The 10,925-nt window shown below is 41.1% G+C and overlaps 1 protein-coding gene across 1 annotated transcript; it reads left to right on the forward strand.

Moving 5' to 3' along the window:
- The first annotated feature begins 6,880 nt into the window (after positions 1 to 6,880).
- On the forward strand, positions 6,881 to 9,611 carry BCL2A1 (BCL2 related protein A1). Its single transcript, XM_049812458.1, has 2 exons — positions 6,881 to 7,317; positions 8,809 to 9,611. Exons 1-2 carry the CDS (start codon positions 6,898 to 6,900, stop codon positions 8,911 to 8,913), a joined length of 525 nt encoding a protein of 174 aa, XP_049668415.1. The 5' UTR covers positions 6,881 to 6,897; the 3' UTR covers positions 8,914 to 9,611.
- Positions 9,612 to 10,925: the final 1,314 nt, after the last annotated feature.

A 10,925-nucleotide genomic window follows, 5' to 3' on the forward strand; every position in this document is an offset into this window, starting at 1 on the left:
GTATTACATGCTCAGACAGCACAGCAATGAATGTGGTATAAATACCTGGGGAGACAGATTAGTTAGCTATTTCTGCTCGCAGCTTTCTCCTAGGAGCACAGAAATGCCATCTCAGCATGCTTTTTTGGAGGATCAGAAAATCATAATAAACACACGGATAAAAATATACCATGAGAGTTACAGCTAATTTCTTGCTATAATTTGCAGCAATTTACACATAATCATTGTGGGTTTGAAAATACTGCACAGTGCCAACAGGAGAGTGTCTGCTGAAATGGTGCAAATCAGAAGAATGAGACATGCAGTTTGGATTACAAAACCCTCCAGCAGGGTTGTTTGGGATATTAGGTTCACAAGTTCTTCCCTGCAGTTGACTTATGCAGGAGATTTTATTCTACCACATGCAGTCCAGTTTCTTAGGCTATAGGTGGACGGAACGAGTTTCATACCAACTGCTTTTAGACTTCAGAAAAGTCTTATCAAACAGCAATGTAGTCTGTGTCTTCCTCATATATATGTTAGATGAAGGGATTTTTTAAATTTTTTTTTAAAAAGGCTGTAAAACATTGGCACTAGCACCACAACATTTTCATGCAAATACACATTTGAGAAGGTAATAAAATCGTAGCAAAATTACTGAATTGGGGTTCAGAAATGTGTTTTAATTTAAATATTTATTTCCAGCATATGAACATTACTGAAATCACATTACACATTGATTTCCTTAAACATAATTTCTATTCAAAGATCTGGATTGATTATAAAAGAGGAAAATATTGTACACTGTACATTTGTATTTTTGTCCATTTTTATAACTTAAAATAATTCAAAACAATTTGAAAGGGGAATAAAAACAAATGTGCCCCCAGACTGGAACCCTGCATATAAAACAAACTAAAGCTGAGTTATGAACCTCCATGAACAGTGATTTATAGTAGAAATACTAGCATTCCTACAACACTTTTATAGGGTCATCAACAGAGGGGATATCATAAAAGGGGGGTAAAATGATTTACAAAAAGAATACATTATCTTCTAAAGGAAAGATATTTCATCTATGAATCACTAACACTTGACCCAGCGCATAGGTTTCTAGTAGTAACAGAACCAGATGCAGACTTGATTTAAATAAGGGAGAAGTACAGGAGCAGATGCAGGCCTGATTTAAATGAGGGAGAAGCACAAAAGCAAGCATGCTCCTCGGAGAGCTGCTGTAGAGGACTGCAGACCTCCGAGGCATCCAGGTAAACCGTACCTGGTGAAGTGAGCTTGAGTTTTGAAGTGATTTATTTTAAAACCATGAGATCATATGCTTCCCTCAGAAAATCAAATAGCAAAGAATTTAAAAGCATGCCTAACTTTAAATTGTTAGTAGCCTTATTGAATAGCTGCAATTTTTTTTTCAAAGGTACCTAAAGGAACTGGGCACCTATATCCTGTTCACATTCAGTGAAACTCTTTACCTAAATCTTGTTCATATTTTGAAACTCTCATCCAGTGGGACTCTGTATGCTGTGTAAGGCTCACGTATGTTACTGAAATGCTGCCTCAACCATATTTTGAGTAGCAGCACTATTTAAAGTAGCTTTAAAGCATTGGTGCAGCTGATGTTGAATGCCTGTCTCTCCTGATGGCATTATGTCTTTGGAAGACACAGATCTGAACCAAAGCTGCAGATCAATATACAAATGGACTTTGCACATGTCCACGTTGCACCTGCCATAGGAGAATGAACCAGAAGTCAAGACCACCCTTGACTTGTGGGTGAGAGGGACACACAAAGTTTTGGTGATCATATTGAGGCACGAGCTCTCGACTTCTTATTTCATGAATACTCACAAGCAGACCTTTCTTTTTTTTTTTTTCCTTCTGAGAGCAAGTATTTTCAGCAATGAAGCTGGCTTCAGCGGACAGTGTTTCTGCTGGCATCTGCGAGATCTCGCTAAGCTTCTACCAAGACTACTTGTTCTTGCTCCATTGTCTGGGGAGCTTAGGGAGCCTTACATTTCTGTGGCTCACTGCTGACAGCTATGACTGTTTGTTCAAATTCTTCTAATCCTAGATAAACATTTGGAAAGGCTTATGAGAATGTAGAACATGTGTCTACACACATGCATATGATGACACATGGCACATGCATAGTGGAGCAGTGCGTTCGGCTGCCCCGTTGATTCATGATGATGAGAGAAGCTGGGATCCAGAAGAAGCCAAGGTCTGAGTTGAGATGAGTTACCAGAGGAATTGACGAGGCAGCAGCTGAACCCTGAGGAGCACAGCCAAACTTGGCTCTTCCCATAGTCCCCTTATGTCGCTGGAGGGCTATAGAGGAGTCATAAGGGGAGCGGAATGGCCTCTCGGAGGATTCTTCTCATGCTTCAGCAATGGAGAGCCACAGTGTGCATCTTCATATGATCCATCCTCCCAGCATTTGCTGCGTGGTATTTTGGGAACAGGAGAGAGCTTATGCTGTATTGCTCAGCCCTCAGTCATTCTGAACTGCACCACAGCTCAACAGTAAGCTGGAGCAGCTTCTTGCTTTAGTTTATGCTGGGGACCGCTTTGGCTTTCCAATTGGCCCAGAAAAATCTAAGTTGGCCCAGAAGATGCAAAACCAGCTACATCCTCCTATCCTTCCTGGAGTTCGTCTTCTGTGCTTCTCTGAGACACGCAGAATATAAGCAGGCTCTAAGTCTCTGTTTCAGTTGCCACAGAATTTAAGATCCAGGATCCTGCTATTTCGTCTCCATCCTAGAAACATTAGGGGATAAGCTGAAGTGTTTTAGAATGAACTGCTCCCAAAACTTCCTACGGAGATGAGCTCTCCCAGCTCCGGACAGGAGACTTCGGTGCTTCTCAGCTGACGGAATTCGTCGGGAAACACAATACCATTTAGTAACTTAGATCATTACCGGGCCTGAGCCCCAATCCTACTGTATTTTAGTTCTTTGCTGCCTAGGGAACCTCAAAGCACAGAGGACTTGAGCGCCTGTCCTCAGACCCGGGGAGGTGAGGGCTCTGTTCCCCCTGCGCCGGGCTCCTTCCTTCCCTGCGTGCAGCCAGCCCGGCTGCGGCTAGGTGGCAGCACTCCACTGGGCAAACCCAGCCTCCGAATTTAATGCCAACTAACCCTTTCAGCTCACAGAAAAAAAAAGCCAGCTTGCGTATTCCAGTTTACAGGAAAAGCAGAGGGTAAATAAAAGTCACCAAAGCCTCCTGAAGTCTTATATCAGGGCTGTGCAGGACAGCTGGGAAGCTACAAGTGAGCCGAGCTGTTCTTTTGCAATGAAATCCAATACCACACAAAAATCACCCTGGTTTGGACAGCAAAAGGAGAAGAAAACCAGAAAAAATTCTGCAATAATTTTCTCAAGGCCTCAGACCGTTCCTCCAGACAAAGCTCACGGTTCCCACATTCACCTGGAACTGGAACAACTCTGGCAAGGCAGATGCTGCACAAATAGTTCAGTGAAGCTTTTGTCATTTTGGCTTAGTTTTGCCTCAAACGCGATAACATCGTCTCTCACAAGTCAATTTTATGAGGATCTGTCAACTCAGTTCCCATCTGTTCTGGAAAATAAGCCTTTTCAGGTTAGGGTAGGATGTGGAGTCAAATCCACAGAACACAGATTTAAACTGAAGTATTTGAAGCCCCGTGCTATTGCCAGGTAGCGAGGGGAGGGTTCACATTTGAGCTTCCATGTCAAGCTGGTTTCTGCTTCAAACCTTTTATTAACACTTACCATTTATAAAAGAAAAAGTGTATACAGCCAAGAGGAAAAGAAGGAAGAAGCAGTGCAGTGTATAAGAATGCAGTCTAAGCAGCACTGGGGAGACAGAGCAGGTAGGAAGGAAAGTAGAGATACATTAATTTAAAGGTATTCACTTACAACTACAAAATGCAAATAAAAGTCTGGTAGGAGAAAGGAAGGCACTGCCTAACGTAGAAAATGAGAATCAGCACGTTAGAGTGGCACAATACAGGCAAGAGATCCCAGAGCTGATTTCTTACAGTGCTCAGAGCTGACCATTAGAGCTTGGGATGACTGGGCTATGCACTCTGGTCTGACTCTGTATGTGTGTATACAGCCACATAAACTGTCATTGCTACTAAACATCCAACACTTGGAATTGCCCCCTCGGCTATATGCTATTGAAAAGCCAATGTGTCTAACACTGAAGTCGATAGACCTGGGGCAGCTTCAACAGCTACCTCCTGAGCTCTGGTCACCAGTGTCACAGCCTGCTCTTAGAGACGCCTGCTCAGAGCTGCCACCCCCTTCTGGGAGCTGAGCACTGAGCTCCACCTGACAGCCCTTTCAGAGAGCAAGAGACTGTAAGTGGCAGCATTTGCACCAAAATTGCCAAGGTATTCTCACTGACTTCTTTCAAAAATGGTGACATATTCATAGCCTTATTTCATCACCCTCCTCAGTATACTAAACACTTCACTAATGAAGAAATATCTGCTTCTGCCTGTGCTCTGCTGCTGTCCATGGCAAAGAAAACAAAACGTCTCCTTAGGTACTGTTCACTCTTCTCAACTATTACGTATATTCACAAAGAATACAAAAAGCTTTTCTTTAATCAGTTATTAAGAGAGTCAAGAGTGATCTACAACTTCACAGACCGTGCTACACAGAAAAAGGATTCTTGTGATTTTTTCCTCGAGTGCTTCTCTCAGGCCTGTTTGCAGCAAACATCTGACGGGAAGGAAGCTGTCTGGGTAGAGCAGTGCCTTCCCTTTGCCCCAGAAATTTCTGCCCAGATTTAGCTGAGTTGGGAAGAGTTAAGGACTGTCACATTCTCTCTCTTTTTTTTTTTTCATTTGCATTCCTCATAAAATGTTGGCAGTTTGCTGAAATCACTGAACATAATAAAGGCAAATCCAGCCTAACAGTTCTGCCAAAGCAGCAGCTGCAGGTATTGGATAAAGGACTGAACCGCTGAACTTTCAAAATGAGCTTTGGTAAGAATGTGCATGTGTATGGAGGAGGTGAGAGCTAGCTTCCCACCCCCAGCCCATTCCCAGTCCTAGCATCACATCCTTCCCTGGGGGTAACATCTAACATGAGAATTTCTCCAGCTCACACTGCCCTCCTAGACCCATTCTCTTCCAAAGGTGAACACAGCACCAAGCTACCTCTTTCTCTGCTTCCAAGAGAAAGTGAGGGAAATGTTTTCCTGAATCACTGAAGTGATTTATGTCTGTGCTATGCTGGTGATAGCCTGAGATTTCAAACCCTGCTGTGCATGGAAGACTAATCTGTCATTCTGAGCCAGACTCACCACATACAGAAGAAAAAACCTGGTAAGGAACTGGAAACTACCCTGGTCTTCTACTGAATGGGTTTCTGCAAAACTGTGATTTCAGAGCTGCAGCATACACATTTGGGCGGAGGGGGGCGGCTAGCTAGGGTTGGCAATATACTGACACCACAGCTGTATTACAGTCTAGATACACTTTGCTCCAGTATGATTAGGGGCCAGTGCTATTCTGACATCTGAGACTCTAGCCCTGTGCTGGCCCCCAGGCATGCAGCTTTGCTCATCTTCCATAGATCTGAGCATCAGGGAGCGCCTGGGACTGGAAACAGGATCACTGCCATCCCTGGAGCAAAGAAGAGCTGTTGGTGTGTGGGGCTGGGAATGCCTTTTGCTTTCAGACAAGGAAGAGGCATGAATGAGAGGTGGTAAGAAGTAGAGGGATGAAGAAAGGGGAATGGAGAAAGAGAAGGGTCTCCAACCATCAAATTGATTGCTGCTCTGAAGCCTTTGCAATGGGTTGAGGTTCTATACAGACACATCCTGACCCTTTAGCAAGATCAGGTTGCCTAAGGAGACGTTCGTAAGGAAAGAGTGGGTTAGACACCCCTGCCCTTTCTGCCCCAAAAAAAGAACTGCTTGACTGAAAATCTGAATCTAAGAGCAGTTGTTGTATCATGATACTTCTTCGTTACCTCTCATGAAAGATTCAGATGGTATCACACATCACTAGCTTGGCCCATATTTTCCATTCCATGTTCCGACATGCTGACTGCATTAGCGTTGTCTTTCATACTAATAGTGTCTTTTACAGCAGAACTCCCCATGGGGGAAAGAAATCTTTGAAGCTACCCATTCAAATCTTCAAAGAAGGACCTTGAAGAGCACTCACAGAGAGAGTGTGGGAAAGTCTGGAACAGGGGATAATGCTATAAAGCAGGCTTTCCCTGTTTTCCATCCATACTTGTACCACTGTGGTGTTCCCACTTCTTGCAGTTATGTAAAGCTCCCTGAGTGCTGAAGAAGGTTTATCCATTCTTCCATCCTGTTGGAAATGTCTACCAGTTTCTTCAAAAAGTTGTGAACCAGAAATAACCCATTAACCTGCAAAACAGATTGCAGCCTTCACCCCTGGCAATGAAAAGATTGGGGTGAGGGAAGATGGGGGTGGGGGACTGCATCCTCCTATAGCATACACTTTTTAGGCATGTTTTTTCAAGCCAAATGCCTAACCTTTGCTAGCATACACCGTTCTCAGCATTTTGTAACACAAATGCCAAACCTTTGCTAGTGTTACATAGCAAAAGTCCCTAGCAAATGCCAATTTATACTGCTAAAGAATGTGGTAAAAGCTGGTAGATTTTAGTTGTGGAATCATACTATTTAGAGAAATAATAAATCACTCAAGAAGACATGTTTTCTCCCCTTGAGCAGACACTTTTTCTTTCATTTCCGCTGTGACATATTCCACAACCCACACAATCATTAAGTCACTAGGTTTCTACAGGAACTTCTGTGGTAAAAGCAAAAAAATTCCATTGAAACCAGATGATACAAAGCTGTGTGCATGTCCTGTGGCTGCTCATTACTGACCCTCATTAAGAGTGGTACACTGCTCTCTGTATTTCGTTCTAAATGGAAACTGCTGAGTTCTATTACGTTTATTACTTGGCTCAAGATTATCTGCAATATGTGCTTCAGGAATCACATCTTGGACCAGCCCAAACCAGGGTTGCTCACGTCTTGCGAAACATTGCATCTTCGCTGCAAGATCAAACCGAGGAGGCTCTCAGACCATTCTTGGACAGGATTGATATTACTTCTGTAGCTGTGGCCAAAAGAATTTTCAATGGTGTCATGGAAGAAAAATTTGCTGATGGAAATACTAACTGGGGACGAATTATGACCATATTTACCTTTGGGGGTCTTCTCACTAAGAAGCTTCAAGAGCATGGAGTTCAGCTCACTGGAGAGGAGAAGGAGCAGATTTCTTATTTCATCACAGAGTACATAATAAACAACAAAGCCGAATGGATAGATGCGAATGGTGGCTGGGTAAGTTTTTCATTTTCCACTTAAGTCTAGATTAGGAGATTTTGTTTAGTTAAGGGAAACTATTGTTACAGACACTGTCAAAAACATTTTATTCAGGGTTTTATTTGGTAGTTTAATATTTGATCTCTGTAATGTCTCCTTGAGACTTACAGTGAAAACTTTGCTTCTGCTTTAAATAGAACAATGCTAAAAGACAACTTTCTTTTTAAAAAGGCACTTTCTGTACCTGTAACAGTTGAAACCCTAGAGTTAGTCTTGAATCATAGAATCATACAGTAATTCAGGTTGAGAGGGACCTTAGGAAACCATCTGGTCCAGCCTCCTGCTCAAAGCAGGTTAAACTATGCATGCCATGAAACTTCCCATTATTATATCTAAAATTAAGTGGCAACCTAAGGTTAGTGGAGCAATTTTGCTTCCATAGAGGAGTTGATCCAAAAACACTGAAGTTCAAGGTAAGGAAAAAATACACAGGTGTGATCCTCACAGCTAAGTCAGTACTCTTGCTGTGGATTTCAACAAAGCCATTATTTAATCCCCCAAATCAGTTTTACTTAAACAAACTTACAGATAAGTGCAATTGGGGTTAAATCTTCTCTGTTTGGACTGAGATAATCCTAGAACTTCCATCTATCAATGGTCAATGCTGACAAAAGCATTTGTCAATATGTGGATTATTTTGCCAAGCTGCTGAAGCTCCCTTCTGCCAGGGGAGAGGAGGTTCCTTTTGCTTTGCAGAGTTTCAGCACACCAGTACTTTTTTTCTTTTGCAGTTAGGGGAAGATGAGAATCGATGACATCAGTGTCAGTTATTTCCCTGGTACTTTTTTCTTTTACCTATATGTAAATGTTACTCTTTCCATCCCTCTCTCATCCCACTTCTCTTATATTTCCTATTTGCTGTTACCTTTTTCCCTTATTTGTTTTCTGACATCTTGCTTTGCCTTTTTTCTTTTTGCTTGTTTTGATCCTTCTGTCTGGTAGCAGTAAAAAAAGGTGATAGTGCGTCATGGACCCTTGATGCATCAGATTTATCATAAAGGCTTCTCTCTCCCATCTCTTTCAAATAAGAGGCAATTTCATTTAAGAGAAGTATCAACTCCGTGCAATATTCTGTCATAATAGGTGGCTCATCATAGTAGAATAAGGAGGCTTAAAGGAAGATATTTATAAGGATATCACGACATCAGAAACATAGTATTGGATCTTCCTTGAAGATGTGGGCAAGATGATACAGTTCACGTTCATTTTCTATTTACACAGGGAGGGCACAATCTTGACTTACAGATAAAACAAATATTCAGCAAGGTGCAGCTATTTTCAGCTACTTTTTTAAAGCTCCAAATTCATCTTTTGGAGTTAGGGCTCTGAAAACCTGTTCCTCCATGTACAACAGTGTAACACTGTTAATCTGATACTAGCAGAGTGTGGTGTGTTTTTCCTACATGTTATTTTTAAGCTGCCCCTAACTGTGCATGTTCTTTTCCATAGGAAAATGGCTTCCTAACAAAGTTTGAAAGAAGATCACTACTATCTTTCTCCAAAATCACAGCCATGTTCATAGCTGTTTTTTCCTTGCTCAGAGAGTACTACTGAAATAAATGGACCTGCCATTCATGTATAATCTAGATATTGCCACAAGCTTCATTGCTAAGCTTTCCTCCAAGCAATATCAACGAGGAAATAATTTTCTTCCATAATTTGTTTTTAATTTATTTGTATTTATTTTTACTAAATACAATGTTTAACATGCTATCCTAATTGCCAAACCTGAAGATGAGATCCCTCCAAAGAGGAATCGACACAGCATCATGCAGCAATTCAAGTCACCCTTTCCAGGCAGGACTGCTTCGAGAGAGAGATCATTCTCCACATCCAGACAGCTCTTGGAATCTCTGTTGCACCTCCATGAAAGGACATTGTTTTACTGAAATACAATCCAATGGGTTAAGAAAGAAGTTATAATGTCATTTGTTTTGTAAATGAAATACTACTGTAATGCATTTTATTGCAACCTTTGCATAAGCAAAAGGGGGAAGTCTCTGTGAGGAAAAAGGAAATGCAAATTCCAATGTAAAAGTGGGTAAAAGTTACTGATACAGACTAAGCAATTTTTATGCAAAGAACAATTTGTGGAAGCTAGCAACTTAAAAATGTGCACTCACTGTTAATGCAATGGTATGTGTTTCTTTGTTGTATTTTTTTAATTGCTCATATATACAGTGAATGTCCTTTCAAATTTGTGTAATGCAGTCATCTGGCTGAACTTTTTTAAAACTATATGTTTTAAAATAGGCAAGTACAAAATATTTTTTAAAAGAGAAATCTGTGTAAATACACTAATATTTTTTAAAAATACATTAAAATATGTATTTTAAAGTCTTATGGTTAGTCTCGTTTCTTTCAGAAAAATTGGTAGATAGGAAAAGGTCTACCTGAGTAAGATAACTCTTAGAAAATCTATCACAGTGCTACTGGAGAATCCAAGTAGTATATGGGTTTGACCTGAAGTCCATGGATGTCAAGACTTTAATTTTCTGTAGTACTTCTTAAATATTATCTGGTAGCTTGTATAAGAAAAAGACAGCTTGTGGCAAAGTAAATTAACTGGATCGGCTCTGATGACAGTAATTAGTGGTTTGGGATACAGTGCAAATCCCAGCAAATTAATGAATAGGACCTAACAGACTTCCAGGCTTTTATAGTCTGGGGCAACTATTGTTTTGACTCAAATTCCATCTGCTTTCAAAGGTTAAACAGCAGTTCTTCAAGAATTTATTCTAGAAGGGTTTTCTTTAGCTGTAGTGACTCTCCTACATTAGGGAACTAAGGCTGTGTCTAAACACTCTTATTTTGTAGACATGTTGGGAGGTGAACCAAACTGAGGCAGCAGTTGCCTGTGGCACACAACAGCATTATTCTCTGAGACAAATCCTCTAGACAATCAAGACCTTATGATACCGGGAGAATGAAACAGCCTATTTCTGGTAATGGGTTCTCCATCTTTCATCTTGATGTAAGAAATTTTTTACAGTAAGAACAACCTCCCCAGGGATGTGGTAGAGTCCCCAAGATGCGACTGAACAGAGTGCTAGTTTCATCTAGGCTCTCTTTCCCATGAAAGGTTGGACCAGATGATCTGTCAAGGTCCCTTCCAACCTGGGCTGTTCTGTGATTCTATGGTCTAACTTGGTGGGTGTAACTACAGAACACAAACAGACGCTAACATTTGCTAGAACCTGTATTGCTTCCTCTCCCTCTCCTTCTCCCTCTCCCTTTCCCTCCCCAATGAAAACAAGAAAGATTATTTAGCATGTACAGCAGGACTTCTGAGATAAATTTTGTTGCTTTTGAAGAAAAAATGGCAGCATCCTGAGGGCAAGGGGCAGCTAAAGGAAAATGCCCACCTCCAGAACACCTATGCAAGTTCCTGTCAGAATTGACATTATAAAACATATTTTGACATATATTTATTTATTTGCAGTCTAAAACTTCATGATAAGAACAGTAATTCTTACTCAGTTCCTTTTTGTGCACTACTGTAAGCACACATTGTAGTGGCTAACACCAGCCTATTAATACCATATTCACTTCCTTTCACACTAATC

Source organism: Accipiter gentilis, chromosome 10, assembly GCF_929443795.1.
Source record: "Accipiter gentilis chromosome 10, bAccGen1.1, whole genome shotgun sequence".
Lineage (NCBI taxonomy): Eukaryota > Metazoa > Chordata > Aves > Accipitriformes > Accipitridae > Astur > Astur gentilis.

Bases quoted from the DNA above. Each gene is read 5' to 3' on its own strand.
- BCL2A1 (XM_049812458.1), top strand. From the start codon at position 6,898: ATGGAAACTGCTGAGTTCTATTACGTTTATTACTTGGCTCAAGATTAT. The intron at 7,318-8,808 runs GTAAGTTTTTCA...TCTTTTCCATAG, and splicing joins TAGATGCGAATGGTGGCTGG to GAAAATGGCTTCCTAACAAA.